The 21,302-nt window shown below is 41.8% G+C and overlaps 1 protein-coding gene across 2 annotated transcripts; it reads right to left on the reverse strand.

Moving 5' to 3' along the window:
- Window positions 1–316: 316 nt before the first annotated feature.
- HLX (H2.0 like homeobox) lies at window positions 317–20,896 on the reverse strand. Of its 2 annotated transcripts, XM_068232877.1 has the most exons (4): window positions 20,148–20,896; window positions 17,855–18,037; window positions 15,482–15,666; window positions 317–4,592 (listed from the first exon to the last, which is right to left on the reverse strand). In XM_068232877.1, exons 1-4 carry the CDS (start codon window positions 20,623–20,625, stop codon window positions 4,251–4,253), a joined length of 1,188 nt encoding a protein of 395 aa, XP_068088978.1. In that variant the 5' UTR covers window positions 20,626–20,896; the 3' UTR covers window positions 317–4,250. The 2 variants fall into 2 exon arrangements, with proteins under 2 accessions (XP_068088978.1, XP_068088979.1); XM_068232878.1 differs by lacking the exon at window positions 17,855–18,037.
- Window positions 20,897–21,302: the final 406 nt, after the last annotated feature.

Raw genomic sequence — 21,302 nt, forward strand, 5'->3', positions numbered from 1 at the left:
GCACAACTCACTCAGCTATCATTCCCCTATTGTGTTTGAAGCAGAAAGAAATAAGAAAAGGGGATACATGGCAGTGACTGCAGACAGATAACTAGAGATTACGGTGTTGGGGCCCTGGGGCGCCTCTTAGTCTAATAGCAATCAGTGTGTGATGGCTGTGGGGGAGGGATGGAGGGGCGCACTTTGGTGTCTCAGCCTTGGGTGCTGGAGGACCTTGTGCCAGCTCTGCATGCAGCAGATCAGGCGTTTCTGACATTATTGTCAGATTTGACATTAGCTGCATGCTTGCCCCCCCCCCCCCCCCCCTTCCCCTCCACATAAGTGCTAGTTCAGAAAGCCTGTAGTTTTTTTCCTGTATAACTGACAGGTGCTATCGGGTAAGTTCTATGAGTGGTTGTTATCAATATCAAGTTCTAGGTGCTGATAGTGAGACACCCCACATTCCATAAGAGGCATAAAAAGGCAAATAAACAGGGCAAGCGGCTGTGCCTCACTGATACAGCCTCACCATGGTAACAATATAAAAGCGGGGAATCAGATTCCTACAATGCCACACTGTGAGTGGGTCACTTTAAAGGGGAACTGTAGTGAGTTTTTTTTTTTTTTTTACAATATTAATTTTTCAATGATTTAGGCCCAGTGCACACCAAAAACCTCCAGCAGATCGGCAAAACTCTAGAGGTTTTTGAAGCAGATTTCACAGCGATTCTAGGCATGTATAGAGAGGTTTTCTAAACATGCCTAGTGTTTTTTGCAGCGTTTTTGTGTAGCAGATATTCATATATTGTTACAGTAAAGCTGTTACTGAACAGCTTCTGTAACAAAAATGCCTGGAAAACCGCTCCGATCTAGCGTTATTCAGTGCGGTTTTCCACTCTCCTATACTTTAACATTGAGGCAGAAACAACTAAGAAATCTAAAAATTGCTGCAGCCCCCGAGTTTGCGTTTGTGGAAAAAACGAGCCACTCTGGTGTGCTCCATCCCAGTCACTTTCATTAGCCAAGCGGTTTTCCCCCTGCAAGCGTTTCAGAACCGCTCTGGTTTGCACTGCCCCTTAGACAGTGTTTGCTCACCGTAAAATCTTTCCTCTCCCTGATTTACATTCTGAAATTATTCACAGGTCGCGACATCTTTAGTCCTGTCAGGTGATCTCTGCGGAATGTTTGGTTACTGAGAGTTCTGAAGCCAGTACAAAATATACCTGGTTTCCATGAATGCTCCAGGAGGAGAATTTTGCATAGCTAAACAGCCTAGGTAAAACACCTAGGAGGGCCGGGCTACATATCAATATACAGCAATATATAGATATAGGAAGTGTTTCTGATGCTGAAACGAGGAAAATTACCATAAAAGTGGGTCTCCTGAATAATTGACTACATTCATGTCACTACAGGGCCTCTTTAAACTTTGACAGTATTTGCAGACATGGGATGCGCTGCCATTGCTGTCGTATCACAATATTTTCTTTCTTTGCGTGAGCGTTTTTGGCACCATTCCATCTGGCAGAAGACAAGTCACGTTTTGTTACAATCAGACCAGAGACCACTGGTACAATACTGATGGAATCCCGATGAATCACCGCGCATACCCAGGGGCGTATCTGAGTAATATAGAGCCTATGGCAAACACTGAAATTGCGCCCCCACCCCTTGTCGGAGCCCCTTTTTCCTCTAAAAACTGCTTTTCTCTCGTGTACATGTGTTATGGTTGCCTGTGATTTTTGGCTTGGGATATTGCTGAAGTTACTTTTTTGTAAATATCTCTTATTTCCTCTCTGTCCTCTGTCACTAAGCCAAGTTAGGCCTACATACATAAATTAAGTAGCCTTGTTCTCCAAATAACAGCATTGATCTGAGTTCTGAGTTACAGGGATGCATGGGGTGTAGCACAGGGGCAGATGGTGCTGTGGCGCCCATGGCATGATCCATGCCTGCACCCCTCTAGATACGCCTCTGCGCATACCCGCCTCAATCACCGTCACCACCACATGCTGGTATCCCCAGGACATAGTATCTGCTGTCTCTATGACAGCAGAGTCACGTGAGCCGGTCAGGAACCGCTTTCATTGGCTCCTGACAGTGTCTATCAATGTAAGCCAATGGGAGCGGCTTACATTGTTAGACACGGCCAGGAGCCAAAGAAATCGGCTCTTGACCGGCTCACCTGGCTAGAGACAGGCAGAGCCAGTGAGCGGCGCGATTGGCGGGGATCCATGGAAACGGTGAATGCGCACTGCGGACGGTGATTGAAATCTACACCCTACCAGCCATGAGCCCCCAAAACAGGGTGTAGATTTCAATAACCGTGGTCCTAAAGTAGTTAACAAGAATAATCCGCTAATAGGCAACAAAACTCTCACAAGGGTCATATCAGAGAATATCAAAAGGTTGTTTTGTTTTTGTTTTTTTTAAAGGTTAGTGAAACAGCAGTCCTTGCTATGATCTGAGGAAAAATTTGCCACACAACAGCAGATAATCCTTAATAGATCCAGACCAGATTTTCTGAATAAAACCTGGTACATACAGTACTTTCAATTTTGATTGCCCAACGATTGGCCAATTTTACTACTTCCAGGATGAGGGTCAGCAGATATTGAAAATGTGTAGATAAACTCCCATACTGTATGGAGGTGGTAAAATTGGTCAGTGATTGGCCAATCAAAATTGAAGGTGTGTACCACGCTGTACTTATAAGCTGTATCCTTGAAGTACCATAATGATCAGGTCCAGCAGTGCCAACGGTGGTGATGTACATCTGGTCTGCACAGTTAACCGCAACCTCTGCTGGAAACAATGCACAAAATAGTACTCCGAGCTCCACTGAGTGGCAAAATCCTTCGTCAACAGCCAATCACATTGCTGTGTTTTGTCTGGCATATAAAAGTCTTAAGCTATGTACACACATGCGACAACGATCGTTCGTTGTCAACGACGAACGAACTTTTAATTGATGAAAGAACGACCTAAGTAAAGTTAGTTTTAAAAGGTGTGTAACGATCAGATCGTTAGAACGAACGTTACATCACGTAAAAGCAACTATTGCGCTTGTGCATAAACATGAAAAGTTCCATGGAGAAATAGTGAAATGCGCATGTCAAGCCTGGTACGAACGATCGTTTCCAACGATGTACTACTTTTGCAAACGATCGTCGTTGACAAAAATCCGCCAAGCTAGATCATTCGTTTTGAACGATCTAGCTCGTCCGTCGTTAGACTTCATGGTCGTTGGCTGCTTTTTTTTCAAACGATCGTCGTTTGAAAGGATCGAGGAACGATCGCATGTGTGTACGCACCTTTACTAATCAATCACCAATCACTTCCTTTCCAAGACAGAAAACAGAATGGCAACCTAAATGAAAGAGCATCAACAAGTCACACTGGGTGTGGTCAGTGAGATGCTGATAATTCTGAGTTGATGTAGATGCTATGCTAATTTAATGCAAATTTACACAGCATGGAAATGGACCGAACCAAGGCAGCAGCAGAATTATTGACATCGCGTTGGCCATCCCTATTTTTAGGCTACAAGAATGGGGAGCACTGTTGACATGGTAAGCAAGCCATGAGATATGTTTAATTTACAGCCATCCACTGCTGGACGGCTTTGTATGAAACCTGTAAGAGGAATATGGAAGCTGCCATCTTTATTTAAAAAAAAAAAAACATGCTACTTGCCGAGTGTTGAGAACCAGCATGCAGAATGGGGGACCTGACTCAAGTCTGCCACCTGCTGGCTGCATGCTGGTTCCCGATGTGACTCAAGTGCTACTGAAGGCCAAAGACAAGATACTATCGGAAGTGAGGAATATTTGAACCAGTGAGGTTGTCCAAGAATTTTAAAATATATTAAAAATGGAAGCCCCCATGGTCTTTACAGCTCAGATTCACTTAAAGGCATCTATAGCATCACAGCTGTGACATTTCTTCAGTTTAACTTGTGACTCTACCCCGTCACGCAAGGCCATCATCATGAACCCTTTTTGTTTTTTGTTTTTTTTCATAAACCAAAGAGTCGTTTCCACTTCACCTTTTATGGAGACATGTTTTACAATGTGCAGCTCACTCAGCTGTACACCCCTCTCAAAACACCCCTAGTGGAACAGTCTTCCATTGTAGACTGTCTGCCCAGAGGGAGTTTTTTGTTTTTTTCACAGTGTGTCCTAAAAGAAGCGTCCAGAGGGGAGGAGGAGGACCTTTAATAACACTAGCCATTGTGCCAGTCAGTCATTCAGCATTCCCAGGACTCTGGGTTAGTGCAGAGTGGGGCTCTGTGCTGTGGGGGGCTCTGTACAGGGGACAGCTTGCTGCGTGGAGAGGTCAGACGCAGATGGAGACTTGATGACGCTGGTCTGTTGGGGTTCGGAGGGGATCTCAGTCCGTTCACTGTCACTGGGCATCATGTCCAGCAATTCAGAGTCACTGCTGTCACTTTCCCCCTCTGTCCTGTAGGGGCTGCTGCTTCTGTCCATATCTCCCTCTCCGGGGCATGGGCCCTCTGTCTTTTCTGTTTCCTCTTTCTCCTTGTCCTTCTGGGCTTGGGCCTCTTTGGAGTGCCTCCACTTCATGCGCCTGTTCTGAAACCAGACCTTAACCTGGAAGAAAACAAAAATGGGTATTAGCGTAACTTACAGAACCAGTGGGTGTAACTGAAGCAAAAGAAAGGGTAGCTGCTGCTACAGGACCCATTGTGCTCAGAGAACCTCATTCAGGGCTGAGACACACCAGCTCCCCAAACGCTAAAGGTTTCAAAAGCTCTTCCCAATGTAATGCTATGTTTTTTTTTTTACAAAACCTCATCGCTCCCGTGTGCACAGACACATAGGATAGCATTAGCAGGAGGTTTCAAAAACTCAAACCGCTCAGAAAAACTCCTCTGGTGTGCACCAGGCCTCAGGATTGATTTGGCCAATCATTGGCTGATTTTAGTACTTCCATGTAGTATGATGGCCAACAGATTTTGAATACTATGAACAGTTTGTGTAGGTAAGCTTTCATACAGCAAGGGAGTGGTAACAGTGGCAAATCAATGACCAATCAAAATCAGATGTGTGTATGTACCCTTCGGGTGTCCATACCCTTATTGAATTCGCTAGAAATCGATGCCCCGTCAGCCCAATTGACTAATTGTCTGATCGATTTTCACCCCAAATAGATGAAATTGGTTGATAGCATCAGATGGAAGATATCGATGAGCAGACAGACGGGAGTGGGGGCAGATCGACCGCCCATAGCTTTGCATTGAATCGAACAGTGCAATGCTTCTGTTAAATCGTGCTGAAATCTATTAAAAATCTATGTCTAGTGTGAGGCAGTAATAGGTAAAAATGGTGCCATGTGGCTGAGGACATTTGGGCGTCGCCATAGGCCGTAATGTGAGTAATTTGGGTGCTGTCAAAAGTCAGAGCACAAATTATGATAAAAACAGCGCAATTCGGCTTCCAGCTATTGCATCTTACTCCAACTGCATGGCGCCTCGAAAGGGGAATAGGAAATTTGCCACAGCATGGTTAGCCATTTTTCAGCTTCACCGTGCTCCCAAGTTTCCCGGCACCCCTTTTACATGTTTACGTACCGTGCTCCCAAGTTTCCCGGCAGTGCGGCACCCCTTTTACATGTTTACGTAATAGATACCTCTCTGATCAGATTTGATCTGACTGGGATCTATCAGATAGTCAAATCTGTAAGAGTATGGCCACTTTTGGGCAAGGGACAGTAGCAAGATTTTGGATAATACTGTACAAAGGCTCATACCCCTCGATCAACAAAAGTGTTTTAAATGCACAATTATCAAACAACTTTTGTTGTTGAAACAACCAAAATAAGTTGTTTGCTATTCTTTAAACAACTGATAAGACGCAGCTCAAGTCAATCCAACAGTTGGATTGACTTGAGCTGCATCTTATCAGCTGTTTGAACAATGTTTCAACAAGAAAAGTTGTTTGATAATTGTGCATTTCCAAAGACTTTTGTTGAGCGTGTGTATGAGGATTAAGTCTTGCATTTGATGACTTTTAGGTTAAAAATGTAAAAAGAAGACAATTGAAGTGAACTCAGTGCCCAATCCCAGTCCTCCTGTTTGTTTTTGGACCTTCTGACACCAGCCATGCTTCAGAGCTAGCAATCTATACCCAGCAGATCCTCATGGGCGAGTTTAGAGCGAAGTCATCTCAGTTCGGCAGGTGTTTTACGTCCAGTGAAAACAGGACGTGGACATAAAAGAGACATTACAATGCTGGCAGCTTTCTGTGGGTCATTGTTGTGAGCAGGCCTGATAACAATCTCCCAGCCACAACTGCTGCTGCACACAGATAAACTCACACCAGCTGGTCCCGCTTCAAGCCTAAACAGACCAATATTGTCCCCAGGAGAAGACAGTAATTACATTGCACTTATAAATAACTCTGGCTGGGAAGTCTTCTCTAAAAGTACAATTCTAAAATTGAGACTTGGTTAATAGTTTTAGGCACAACTTTAAAGCATAGATGTTATCCTAGAGGACGGCCATTGTGATGTCGGGCTTAGCCTTTTTATTGGCTGGTAGGTATTCTAAAGCTTGGTTCACATGCTTCGTTCTTTGCCAAAATGGCCCGAATGGCCTGATCTTTAAGCAACAGCCAGGCACATTGTTCCCTTTCTTATCCAGCCCACCGTAAGCTGCTACACCATGCGCTGTGCCATCATCACTCCTCTCCATAGCAACATCATCTATTGGCTGTAGCCGGGGGATGCATCTTTATGAGCTGGTGGCAAGAACTGTCAGCCCTGTTGCCCTTCTGTGCCCGAGGCTGTGCCCAAGGCTAGGGCACAGGAGGGCAATGGTAAACCCTTATACTACATGGAGGTGGTAATATTGGTCAATGATTGACCATTGGCCAATTATAATGTTTGTACCAGGCTTTAGTCTGGAGGAGACTTTATTGGTTGGAATGAAAGATTTCCAAGTTATAAGTGTGCTGCACAGATTTAAGGAGAGAGTTCCAGAGGAGGAGAGAAGCCCGTGAGAAAGTCTGTACGCGGGGGTGGGAAGAGATGACTATGGCAGACCAGCAGAAAAGATCATTCATTAGTAACGTGCAGGTTGCATGTAGCATATGCTCTAAAAATGGGTGTACTGAGTGCTGAATAGTGATATTTGGTGAAGCAAGACTGCGGAGAGCCTAGTAGCTTATAGAAATGAGTTAGAAGCTGAAAATTAATTATATATATATATATATATAGATAGATATATGGTCAGGGGTGTAATAACCATGTATGGGGCCCTGCTGCAAAAAAAGATTGCATGGGGCCCTCTTGGTCCATAGTCCCCCCAAGGGACCAGACAGGCACCCACCATACACAGAACACTCTCTCTCCGCTGCCATTAGTTGGCTCCCTATCACATGACCCATGCCCGTCATGTGATTGGGAGCTTGGCCAAGGGCAGCGTAGAGCGCTGCTGCGATGTATGGAGATGTGTGACACTGGAAGCCGGTAAATATAACGCTCCCTGTGCTGCTCTGCATGCCGATGGGAGGAGCAGGGCCTCCAAAGCCCCTGGGCCCCCCTGTAATTGCAGAGGTTGCAGGGGCTATTGTCACGCCCATACTGAAGGATATTTATGTATAAATAAGGTTTTTTTTTTCTTATATAAACCTAAATCAGTTTTTTTTAGTGTATAATATATATATATAGCTGGTCAAGTCAGTTTATGTGAAATTGCAAAGAAGGAGTAAAGCAGAAGTATGTATTTTATAGAAGGTGGGGGGAGGGGGGGAGGGAGACCACTGGTTCCCTTTTTACCCCCTCGTTTTACGTTTCTCATCACATTGAGCAAGACCAAAGAATTATTTTTTTGTCTGAAACATCCAAATCCTTTTCAGTAGCAAACCAGACTCTTGCTTCACTCCGACCACAATACATAAAGCAGCCCCAATCTATGGCCTTATTCATCCTTATGTTTGATGAATCCGTTTAAACAAGTGAAAAAACTGATTTTCACTTCCCTCTCGGAGCTGCATTTCGCAATGTACAATACAACAAAAATCACTCCATTTTCCTGTAACAGTCACTAGAAGACCACAAAGAAGGCCATATTTTTTTCCAACTGTACTATACAAATATCATTGGTTTTTTTTCAGCTTTAGAAAATCACAACTAGCTGAATTAAGGAATGTATTTGTATGCCTGGTGTGATAGTTCATTTTATACCAAGATATCATAAAAAAAGTATTTTTTAAAGGGCCACTATGGCAAAACATTGTAAAATGTAAAATACACAAATAGTAGACATATACAAATATGAAGTATGTGTCTTCCAGAGTAAAATGAGGCATGAATTACTTTCCTCCTATGTTGCCGTCACTTACAGTAGGTAGTAGAAATCTGACAGAACCGACAGGTTTTGGACTAGTCCATTTCTTCACGGGGGATTTTCAGCAAGGGTTTTATTGTTTATAAAGACACTGCCTGAAAAGGAATTATGCAAAGATGCTGGCCAGCTTCCGTGCTTGCTGCAAACTTTTTTGGCAGTTGAACAGAGCAACTGCCATTCACTAAATGCTTTTGAAAATAAACAAAACCCAGAAAATCCCCCCATAAGAAGATGGGCTAGTCTAAAATCTGTCGGTTCTGTCAGATTTCTACTACTTACTGTAAGTGTCAGCAGCATAGGAGAAAAGTAATTTATATCTCATTTTACTCTGGAAGAAACATACTTCTTATTTCTACATGTCTACATGTATTTAATTTTTTAACAATTTTCACAATATTGGACCTGTAAGTCCGGGCTTTTCAACCCTGTCCTCAAGTACCACCAACAGTGCATGTTTTGTGGAAATCCGCTGAAGTGGTTAATCAGCTCTGCTGAGACACTAATTACCTCACCTGTGCATGTTTGTGGTTTTCTGCAAAACATGCACTGTTGGTGGTACTGAGGACAGGCTTGAAAAGCCCTGCTTTAGGTGACAAGACAAATATACTCTGTACAGAGCTGGGGGAGATGTCGGTGCTATATAAATACTACATAATCATAATTACATTTTTATTATAATAATTTACACAGGCACAGATACAAATAAAATAAAGCTTATAGTAATTTGATAAATAAAATAATAAAAAAAAAAATACAGAAGCATGTTGTCAAAGTCATGTCATAGCAACAAGACTTAAAGAGGAACTGTAGCCAAAAGGGGAAAAAAATAAATCAATGCATTGCAAAGTTAAAGAGAAATCGGTAAGTGATGGATGATTGATATTTGCCATGTAATTTGTTCATATTGTTTGGTCCACAATCAGCCTGCACATCATCATCTTTACTACTGGCAGACATGAAAAAAACAGACAGCACCAACTGCCATTACCTATAACCACACCCCCCGGCAATGCAATAGGCTAAAAACATTTTTAAAAGTTTTTTTCTAAAGCTATACATATGCCCACTGGGAGATACTGGTTGCTAGGCAGTTGAAATTTCCCATAATTGCATCAAGGATCCCACAGTGTGATGTCAGGAACTAGGTAATAAGTAAGAGCTCACAAACAAAAATGGTGATTGACCAAAAATCAAAAATGACCCATTCAGGTAACATACCTTAAAGTGAACCTCCGGACTAAAAATCAACTCAGCAGCACTGAAAAGGCTTGGTGTTTCTTTAACAGCTTCACAGCATCAGAACTTTGTTTCTCTTATACAAGCCTCATTTTTAGCTGCACAGAAGAAAACTGCCCGGGCTTTTTTCCCCTGATGCTGTGCAAAGCATGATGGGATTTCTGATGTTGTTGCTCTCGTTCTGCTGTTTTGGTGCAAATTTTTTTTTTTACATTTTGAATTTGACATTTGAAGCCTAGTGTGTGCAGCTGGGAGGGGTTATCAGGACACAGGAACTGTTTCTCCTGCTCCTTGTCACCGCCTTTCAACCAAAAAGATGGCTGCCCTCATGACAAAGATGGCAGCCCCCATGAATCACAAACATTTGCCTGTTCTTTTAAAACAGGGTGGGTAAAAAATGATATCACCTATCTATTCTAATTAACATAACTAATGTAACTTAATGACAGTATGTTTGTTTAGGCTGAAGTTCCTCTTTAATTCTTGAATCTGCATAAAGCCTGACCCAACAAAATCTAACATAAAAGTAAACTAATTGCCTAAACTATTACATTGCCTAAACCACATGCAACACCCATGCAAATTATATAAGTTCTAAAGGAGAATAATTTGTTTTTATACAAGACACAAGACTCCCCCCCCCCCCCCCTTCTTGCTCCCCAAGAATACAACTGTAAAATATTATATTTTTTAATGCAAAGGTGTGTTTAGCTTATTCAACACAATAAAAGTTCATCTTTTGGGGTAATTCTGTTTATTTATGAGATGCCTGGACCATCAACTATGCCTAATGTATGTGCTTATGTTAATTTTTTTTGTAATATTAAGTATCAGCATTTCTGCTTTTTTTAAAAAAAAATCTAATTTTTTTGCAACTGAGGAATAAAGATGCTCTAAAATATACAGAACACATAGGGATAACAAATCAGTTCATTAAATATTTAACCTAGGTGGAAAATAAAAGCGTACAAAAAAAAGGGGGGGGGGGGACTCTGCAGTATATCAGCAGGGTGAAAGTTTGTGTGACACTGGCTAATATTGTGCTATAGGAGGAAAGAGCTCTGGTGGTTGTTTAACCCCATGCTGCTTAACAAATTAATCTCTTGCTGGGAAGCATCTCATTACAAAAAAAGCTCAAATGGTCAGTGTGCTTTAGCCTTTCTTGAAAAGATGGTTAAGTATGTATGTGACATTCTCATCTGTACACAACGGTATGGAGGAGCACCCACTGGAACTGTTGGCGTGCCAGTACCCCAGCCCCTGTGCCTCCAGGGGCAACAGCTGTAGTATCAAGAATCGGTCGGCACCCAGGGATGGTCGTAGTCAGCCAACTTCGCTACGCTGGAACTACACGTAGTTTTACGCAATTACGCTTCGCCAAACTACGGCTTCGAAATAAAATATTCGCTTTGTATGCATTTCGTAGACTACGCGTTAAAATACGTAATTACGCGTAGTGTGAAGCGTAGTGTATGCTATGCTTATGCTTGCATGCAGAAAATTTTACGCATTAATTGCTCTTTTTAAATGCTTATACCGGGAACTCTTCTATGCGTACATTTTCCTTTCCAATGCGTAAATTTGTAAGCATACAATCGCACGCGGGAAATTAGACGCGAGTAACGCATTCGTAGTTTACTACGCAATACACATGTTAACTACGCATAGCGGGCGTAAGGTACGTGTAGCGGTACTTCGCTATGCATAAATTCGTAAGTGTAGTTTTGAACCTTGACCTACAAACTACGATGCGTAGATGAAAACTACGATGCGTAAATTCGCACTGGCTTAGTTTCTGCTCATCCTTGTCGGCACCGCCGGTAGTATTATAGCACTTTTATTTAAATGGCAGCAATATTGCTGCCATTTAAATAAAAGAGCTATAATACTGTCGGTGGTGCCGACCGATTCTTGATACTGTGACATTCTCATCAGCAGAAAGACATTTTATGCCCCCACATTTCGTACACTGTGTGAAGTGTATGTGTGCACAATTAGTATTTAACTCTTCCTCTGAGTTTTCTCCAAGTAGGTAGTTTTCATCTTAACTACAAAATATATTTCAACAACTAACAAAAACGGAGAAAAGTGCTAAAAAAAAGTAGGTAAAAAAAGTAACATCAAATGTATTTTGAGCATTTTCTTGCTTAAAAACTATTTTATTGAGAGAAGTTGTGGAAACATCTCCTGTGAGAAAACTAAGGAGAGAAGTTAACTAAATATGGGTCGCAGACAGATGCATAGGCAAATAGATAATGGGCCATACCACCTCCCTAGCGGTATTGACGGTTATACACGTCAATACAAAACATACTGTGAACAGTATTGATGTGCATACGCATCAATACTCTCCTGCACTGTATACTAGACCCTTGCTTGACACATGTTGGCAAGTTACAGGAAAAAAAAGGTTATGAAAATAAATTAGATCACTTTTTGCACAGAAATACTGGGGAGATTGAACACCAAGGAGGTTAACTTTTCTCCAGAGTTTTGGAGTAGATATTTTCAAACCTTATCAATAAATACTTTTAAAGCTCCCACCAAGCAAGAAATTGCATAAAATGAGTTTAACCACCTTAGCGGTATGGACGAGCTCAGCTCGTCCGTGACCGCCGCAGTGGATTGCTCAGGCCCTGGTGGGCTGATTTTCACAATTTTTTTTAAAAACACGCAGCTAGAACTTTGCTAGCTGCGTGTTGTGATTGATCGCCGCCGATGCGCAGCTACCCGCCGCGTTACAGCCCCCCCCCAAGTCCCCTTGCACAGCCTGGCCAATCACCGCCAGGCTGCGCTATGGGGTGGATCGGGACTCCCTCCGACGCCATGACGTGGATAGCGTCAATGACGTCATCCCGATCGTCGCCATGGCGACGGGGGAAGCCAAACAGGAAATCCCGTTCTGAACGGGATTTCCTGTTTGCTCTGATCGCCGGAGGCGATCAGAAGGGGTAGGGGGATGCCGCTGCACAGTGGCTATCATGTAGCTAGCGCTAGGCTAGCTACATAATTTAAAAAAAAAAAAAAAGACCGCTGCGCCGCAACACTGGCAATTTTAACGCCAGGGTGGTTAATGTTACCTTTTTACCTACTTTTTAGTTTTTTAACAATTGCTAAGTTACTCTTTTAGGTAAGATGAAAAATTACCTCCATGGTGAAAACTCAGGAAAAAAGAGTATCAGTAGGCAGATTGGGCGCATGTGGCTTCTGGACAAATCAGGCGCCGCCATAGACTTTAATTAAAAACATCAGCAAGTCGGCACCAAAAAGGAAAATTTGGGCACCAGGCGGCACTTGGTAATTATCATTTTTTGCTGGGCTTTTTTTTGTTTTTTTGTGCAGGGGGGGTGGTTAAGTTAGGGTATCAGGTAGGGTGTGTGCGTGGAGAGGGGGGGGGGAGATAGGGTTAGGTGTTTGGAAGGGAGTTTATGCAAGGGGACGGCTAGGGTTAGGCATTACCAGTGGGGGGTTAGGGTTAGGCATCGGCAGGGCCGGATTTGTACTTCTTACCGCCCAAGGCCGACTATTACCAGCCGCCCCAACCGTCTCCTACCACCTCTCTCCACACACATCCATCAAAAAAATTTTGGGCCGATGGTGTCCACTATTGGGGCTAGTGCCGAGGTCTCCATGGCAACGTGAAGTGAATCAATCATGTCACATGGGGGAACTGGTCAATCAAGCGATCTACAGGTGATGGGCGTGGTAGGAGCCTTCCACCATACACACATAGTCAAAAGTGGCTCACAATTGGACATTAGGTGGGGTCAGCAACACGTCAAAGTAAGTCCTGTACCCACTGCTGTCTCCAGGGTAACAGCGCTGGCCAATCAATAATTCAGAAATGGGTACTGTGAGAGGCTGCTTTCTGTATTCTGTGCTATTTGCTGGTGCTGTCCCTGGTCCTTTCATCCCCCACACCAAGTGTGTGAGACCCAGCCTTCTGTAACTGCCTGGAGCTGCTGCTATGTCATTGGACAAGGTCTGGCTTTTTGCTAGTCACACACTGTTCACAAACGTTTGGTTAACGGACTGCAGCTGCCTGTAGCACAGCACAGGCAGATGCCAGCTGGTACTAATAGTGCAGTTATCCTGACCACTTTCATTTGTTTGGACACTTGCAAATAATGCCCGGCAAATAATGCCCCATGTGTGCAGGCCGCCCCTTGTTTATCTGGTGCCCTAGGCCATGGCCTATGTGGCCTTGCCAGAAATCCGGCCATGGGCATCGGTAGTGGAGGGTTCTGTGTGAGAGTAGCATTAGGTTTAGCTGGAGCAAAATATCGGTAACAATTACCAATATTTTACTAATGAAAATTAACACTTTAACCCTTTTCGGGACTGGCTACCTAACCCCCATTAAGGACCAGGTGATTTTGCATGGGGGGGCATGTTTGGGGGGGTCAGGCAGCCGCATCTCTGGTAGGGCTAGCTGGGCATGGTGTCCCTCTTGTAGTCAGGTGTCCCCCCCTGTAGCCAGCAGCCTTTACTTACCTCCCAGGCTCCAGCGATGAGCAGCTGTGGACGCGGCTTGATGACGTCATTAAGCCGGGACCCTGCACTTACATCAGAGCGAGCGTGAATGCTGGCCAGAGCGGTGTGGAGCGCCGATCACCAGGGGAACGTCAGTAAGGTAAGTGGATCCTCTTCTTTCGCCCCTACCGCCGCAGCTCTTATGGTGATCACTACGATCCGCCGGCGATCGTAGTGGTCACGTGATCAGGAGCCAATTGCAATGGCTTCTGATCACTGGGGAAGATGTCAGCTGTCATATGACAGCTTAATCTCCCCTCTCAGGTGCGCACGATCTTGGCAGGAGAGCGGAAATGGCGGACGGCGTAAATCCTATTTCTGCATCAGGCTTAGACAGCCACAAGTGCGGCATAGGATATACCAACGGCGGTGCTCAAAAGGTTAAGTAGTAGAGTATCTGTAAATTTATTCTATTATAGGTACTGTTCCTGCACCTGATTTTCCATGGCTCCCGAAATTCAAATAAGTGGAGAAAAGTTAAAAGGATATGGCCCATTGTCAAATAAGGGCACCAACACAAGGAAGCAAAAAGTATGAGAGTTTTAAAATAGAGGGTTTTTTTAGATAGATAAGTATTGCAAAGATAGACAGATTCTGCTGTAATAATTTTAACTCTCTTAGACATATGGATTATTATTAAAGTTATTCATTGTTGTTGTTTGTATTGTTGTTGTAGTGTGTACAGTAGAGGCAATTGTAGAAATGATAATATAAAAAAAGTAGAAACCTCCAAGCTAAGTATGTCATAATTCTGTAATCAGAAAATGAGGCCGCAACTAACAGGAAATAATTATTGCATCATCTTGGAACTCCCTGAGAACATATTGCATCCCTCAATCTGTTTTGCATTGCAAATGTTCCAATTTTTTTCATGACTTTTTACAAGAAGTCTTTTTTATTTAATTCTGGGCAAATTGTAGTATGACACCAAACATGTTTGAGGAAGTAAGGGCCCATTCTCACTTGGGCGATTAGCAGGTGATTACTTTTTTTAACTTTTTAAAGAGCTACCGCAATACAAATTACATGGCAGTGATCTCACTGCAGCGATTGCCACCGATCGCAGGCGATTTGCTATTACTGGCAACTGCAAAACGTGTTGCATGTAGCATTTTGCCGAGATTCTGGAGTGATCGCGGTACAGTGCTTCAAGAAGCACTGATTGCAATCGCTCGGGGATTGCAAGAGTGTACAGTGATTTTACGGCGCTAATTGCGGTAAAATCACCCGCTAAGTGCTAGCGTTTTGCATTTACAAGTGAGAATGGGCCCTAAAGGTTCTTTATCAGCTCTGATATGTAAAATGATGGAAAGATATAGAGATGGGCCACTTGACAGAGCAAGTGATGTGTCATCCTCTTACCTGGGCATCGGTGAGTCCCAGCATGGCTGCCAACTGCTTCCTGTCTGGTTTGGTAACATATTTCTGTACCTCGAACCTCTTCTCCAGCCCCTTTCTCTGCAGGTTGGAGAAGACAGCCCTGGACCAGGACCTCTTCCTCTTGTATGTCTGGGGCATGGTGTCCTTGGTGAGAACAGCGTACGGGCCTGTGAACAGAGACAGACAACATCATGAGATGATGGCCTAGGGAGACCTGCAAGTCTGCAGAGACTTATACCTTATACCTAGTACACACATCGTTAATTTTCTGCATGTCCGATTGGTTCCCGATTAATAACAGGATTGATTTTCAGATCACTACTGCACAAAATGGATCCCAATTATGGGGGAAGATTGGGCATATGGAAAAATATCGATTTGGCCTGTCTACTCTATCAGATGGGAAATGGCATCGGGTGTACATAGCATTATATTCTAACAGCAGCTAGTAATGCACAAACTGCAACAGTATTTTTCATTCTGGATGAAGTGGAAACATAAACTTGCATTGGTTGCTATGGGTTACTGCCACCCACTAGTCAGCACAGCAGCTTAGCCTTCAACTATAAGATGAAAGAGTAGAGAAGGTATGGCCAATGCAATACTAATAATTCTGCAATATATGCTAATTTATTTTTGAATTTGATTAGCTCAGTTCCAAGCGGCATACAATTTGCAATACCTTTGCATGCAAGTAGGAATTATTAGCATTAGAACAGACAGAGATTCAACAGTTGAAGAGAATAGACAGTATAGACAGAACTATAACAACTTCTCTACTACTGAGCCAGTGCAGAATTGCTTTAAGTAAGAAAAAGAAGGAACAACTTTCTAACAGCTGTTATTTTATCTCCAGCCAGGAGGTCGATATAATAATTATTTGTGTAGAACAAAAAGGAACTAGAAATATAGAGTGATTTGCAAGTGTTAGGGCAGAGGCACACTGCAAATCACTTTTCTGTTGTTGTTTTATTTCTTTTTAATAAAAAACACACTCCTATTGACTTGCATTAAAATTGCAGTAAAAGCACGGCAAAATTGCAGCGATCACGATTTTTTTAAAAAACATTTTTTGCGATTGTGGCAAATTTGCAGCGGATTTACCGCATTTTTTATTAAGTTAATGGGAGCTTGTTTTTAAAAATGAAAACAGATCGAAACTTGCTCTGCAGTATGTCTATGCCACTACTCCATTTAAAGCAATATTGAGCTAGATGAATAGAGGAACGGGTGGGGAGAAAAAAGGGAAGGGGGGGATGGGGGGAAAAAAGAGGGAGGGCGAGAGATAGAGGGACTGTATTATAGTATATTATAAAGTAACTATTCTGCGCAATCTTACATTCACAGAGTCAAATACTTTGTTTTAGCGTCAAAATTCAAACACAAGAGAGTCGTTTGAAAGGATGTTGAAACAGCAGCATAATTGTTGACGCAATTAACTTTAATGTAATAATCATAATAATGTTCCCATAGACAATTAAATGCAGTCTAATGACATAAATTATTACTTGTGTTTTTGTATTATATGTGGGTTTTTTTTCTTACATAATAAAGTGTTATGGTATAAAAAAGTTTTACTCATCCATATTCTTATTCAGTAAATTTTTTATTTAGCAGTGTATTTTTTGTTTTGTTTTTGGATTGTTTTTTTAAAGGGAGGGAGTGCAAGAAAAACTACACCAGCACTCAGAAATAATGCTCAAAGCATATTCATTCAATACGGAAAACAATTATGAGAAATATATTCAATTCTAGGAGTTGAAATGTTGTCACTGTGTTTCATAGTTTCGTGTTCTCAGCGAGTTAGTCCTGAGTGTCTACAGACTGAGTGCCCACAACTTCGAAATCGAGCATGGGAGTCAGACAGACATACAAACCCAGGGAGAGTAAACTATGCCAACCCTGTAAGCAGAAGACCCTCGCGGAGGAGTATCACCTCTTGCTGTACTGCCCCAAATACACTGCAACCAGGGAAACCTTCTTTCAGAAATTGATGGAACTATTTCCAGACTTTCACACATTATTAGAAGATGAGATGAAAACTCTACATTCTACTAGGAGAAGAGGAATACACAGTGACAATTGCTGCACACTACACTATGCTCACAGCATGCCACAGACTGAGAGGAGCATAAAAGAACTGTAAATCTAAAAATGTCCAAGAACTGCTAACCCACTGTACCCCTACCCCACCCCGTCCATGTCCCCCATTTCCCCTTGCTTTGGCAATGCCTGTATGAATCTTGGTCATGCCAATAAAGCTATCTTTGATTTGATTAGTACTGCAGTGTGTGCCTGAGGTTGTATGAATTGTGATCTACAGAAGGAATGGCCAGGAGGGGGTGGGGGAAGTACCTGGGAAGGTGTCCTGGAATTGCTGTTGCACTGAGCTCCTCTGGCTGCTGTTTAGTTGCCCCAGGATAGACGGGGTATCTGTAAGGGGTTCTAGAGAGGCGAAGAACTGGCTGGCTGTAGACTGCATGTGGGGAACGGTATGGATCCCTGACTGGCGGTCTGAGCTGATCAGTGAGGTGAGATCTGTGGTCACAACAAAGGAGAAGATCTGTTATAGAACCAACTGTACTTGCTGGCATGCCAGAATCTATACCAGTACCAACAAAGCAGTCCTATCTTCTGTGCGCAATGGAACGTTCTGCTCCATTTATTAACTCTGCATTCTATCTGCACAATGCAACACTTAACATAAAACAAAACAAACAGCACTGCGAGCTACATAAACACCTACAACACTTTATTGTAACTTAAATACAGTTTAACATCCCACCCTGCACAAAAATATCAGGTACATATCAATTTTTTTTTTATAAATTCTATCCGACAAGAGATATACGCTATTCTAATTAGTAATATGTTATAATAAGTACTCTACATCTTAATATAGTAACGATCCAATTTTACTTATATAAACATACCATGACACTTCCTGTTTCTCTAGCATTTGACAACAACTCAAATTTCTACATACACTCAAAGCATAGAATTACCTTCTATGCACACATTTATATTTAACCTCAATTCTTATGTATATATTGGAAATAAAAGCTGCTAAATAAATCTGAAAGGGAACTTTTTTTACATTAGCTTAATAAATGTGCTAATTTCAAACAAAAAAACATATTTGTTTTTCTCTGGATGTTTAAAAAAAGTAAATAAAACTAAATTTGCTTCCGCAGAATAAAATAAAAAAATCAGATCCAACGATTTTGTTTCTTGTTACTCTTTTAAGTAATGTTTTTAAGGTTGCCTGAATTCTGGCTAAAATTATCCTACTGTATAATGGTAATGCATATTATTATATGTGTGTGTGTATATATATATATATATATATATATATTTCTTATTTATTCTTTATTTTTATCATATCAGAGACTGGTAATAATTTCTAATATTCTCCTGACAGCTGTACAGCTGTAGTACATGCTTGTTTTACATTAATACCAGCATTGCATTTGTAATGCTTTCAACTTCTCTTCATTTTGCAAACACAGAAATCCCAAAATGAGCACAATTTAAATAGTAATGCATGGAGATTACCTGTTGTAAAAATGTACATAAAATGCAGTTTAGAATCTTAAATACCAAACATCACATGCTATTAGCAATCCGTGTGAAAGATTATCCCATCTGAGCATGTAAATGTTATAGATATATTAAACATTTATATCAAATACTTATTTATATATTTTAAATGTTTTATAGTAATTATATTTCTTATTTCTTACAGTAGTTATTCATGCGACTGTGGAAATACTTACTGTGTAAGTATATGGAACAATGATATGTGTGTAAAGAATATTGAACACAATGACAATTTCAGTGAACTACATTGTACCATTTAAAATTACATTATTATATTATTATTATTATTATTTAGTTTTTAATACATGTTATAAAGGAAGTAATGTACCGGTATGTCTCAATATTCATATAGTGTTGCCTGTAGGACCATTGCATCATCATGGAATATTATTGCATCTACAAATTTCTGTTTGTATCTTTCTTTTACTACAACTGCAAATACAATTATATTGCTGTTTTATATATTTGATGTTTCTTTTTTTTTCTTTTTCTTTCTTCGTCAGTTGCTGGCCAGATTTATAAAATTTTCAGCTAATGATACTATTTTTCTTCACGTCTAGTAGTGTGCAAGTGTGATTATATGACTAGCCATTTAAAATGAAATTATCAGCACCAATTTTCTATATAAGGTATATTTTTATGCTAAATATATGTAGTGATTATGGATTAGTTTGAAATATTGTTACAACTGTAAATTATGTATGGAAATGTGTGTACATCATCTAATTTACTATTTGCTTGACATATTACACATGCTAGCCAGAAATACCAGCCAAAAATAAAAAAATATTTTTTTTTTTAATTACTACCAGCTTTTATTATCAATGCAAAAAGTATCATTATAAAATGTACATACATAATATATAACATAATCATGGATATATTCCTGTGCTTTTTGTTATTATCTGTCAACACATAAAAATCCACTTTTAAAAAATAATTACATATAACAAACCTTAAAAGAAAAGTCCTAACAATAAATACAATATTTGAAAAATAATAAAATACCAATAATATGTGCAAGTTAGGTATTAATAAGGCATATTACCTCTCAAGGTGTTGCTTTCTTTCACCTTGGGGTCAAACTCAGTGGAAAGGATCCGATCAATTCCAAACTTAAGATCTTTGCTGGAGGGGGCAGGTTGGGAGCTGCCATGATGCCCTCTGGAGTTGATGCAAACCCCAATTCCCGGATGAGGTTGGTAGGGAGACAGGGGGGATAGCCTTGGGTGGAATCCAGCAGCTGCAGATTCTGGGGTGACAGGGGTGGGCCTCAAGGGGGAGCCAGTTGGCTGGTATTGAGCGGCATGCAGTATGCCCATGTGGGCAGCTGTCAGAGCAGATGATCCTGGGGGGCTGTCAGGGTCCCCGACATGGAGGATATCAGCAATGCAAAAGGAAGGCTTCTTAGCAGGGTCCAGAGGGGGGAAACCTGCTCCCCCTCCACCTGTAGCCCCAGAACAATAGGCAGACCACAGATTAAAGTGAGATGCTGCATAAAAGGGGGCCAGCCCAGTGGCATACATGTTTCAGCCTGACCTGATCACAGGGACCCTGGGCCAGGTCGGGTACTTTTTCTGGATTGGTCCTGGTGTCTGTAATGCCAACACTTTCTTTCCTTGTTGTGAGGCTAGCTGGAGATCACCCACACACTGCTCCTGGACTGTAATAAGGATGACTGATGTCTGCCGATCTGTCACCCACACACTGGTCCTTCCCTGTGAAGTTCAGCACACTGGTCCCCAAAGAAACAGCTGGTCAAGAGGAGTCTCTAGTCCTGGACTGTGTCTACACACTTCAGGCTCAGCGTTCTGTACAGAGCCACAAGTTTCCCTGTAACTTTGCAACTCTGCACTGTACAAGAGTTTCCCCCCTCCTCTATCATTGGCTGCAAGCCCAGCCTATGGATGCAACCTCTCCCCTTCACCCAGAAACACCTCCTTCTCATTGCAGTCTATGGCAGCTTCTTCTGCTATGAGTGTCTACCCACTCTGTCTGCATGTCATCCAATCACACTAAGGCATTAGCTTGGATCAAACTTTTTAATATTCCAAAACAGCAAGGGAAAGGGCTGCAAGCAACATTCCTGCAGATTGAAATGTCATTTACTCTGCTAATTACCCACAGCACTCTCATCCATGTCTCCAAACTTTCCTCCTGCAGCTCACTAAAATTAGCCTACTTGCTTTATATGCCATTTATC

Source organism: Hyperolius riggenbachi, chromosome 4 (assembly GCF_040937935.1).
Source record: "Hyperolius riggenbachi isolate aHypRig1 chromosome 4, aHypRig1.pri, whole genome shotgun sequence".
In the NCBI taxonomy this organism is placed as follows: Eukaryota; Metazoa; Chordata; class Amphibia; order Anura; family Hyperoliidae; genus Hyperolius; species Hyperolius riggenbachi.

What these genes read in the sequence shown, in the direction of transcription:
- HLX (XM_068232877.1), bottom strand. Translation starts at nt 20,625, where the DNA reads ATGTATGCCACTGGGCTGGCCCCCTTTTATGCAGCATCTCACTTTAAT. An exon ending in ATTCCAGGACACCTTCCCAG is followed by an intron (nt 15,667 to 17,854) that starts GTACTTCCCCCA and finishes CTCTGTTCACAG; the next exon opens with GCCCGTACGCTGTTCTCACC. An exon ending in TGGGACTCACCGATGCCCAG is followed by an intron (nt 4,593 to 15,481) that starts GTAAGAGGATGA and finishes GTTTTCTTCCAG; the next exon opens with GTTAAGGTCTGGTTTCAGAA.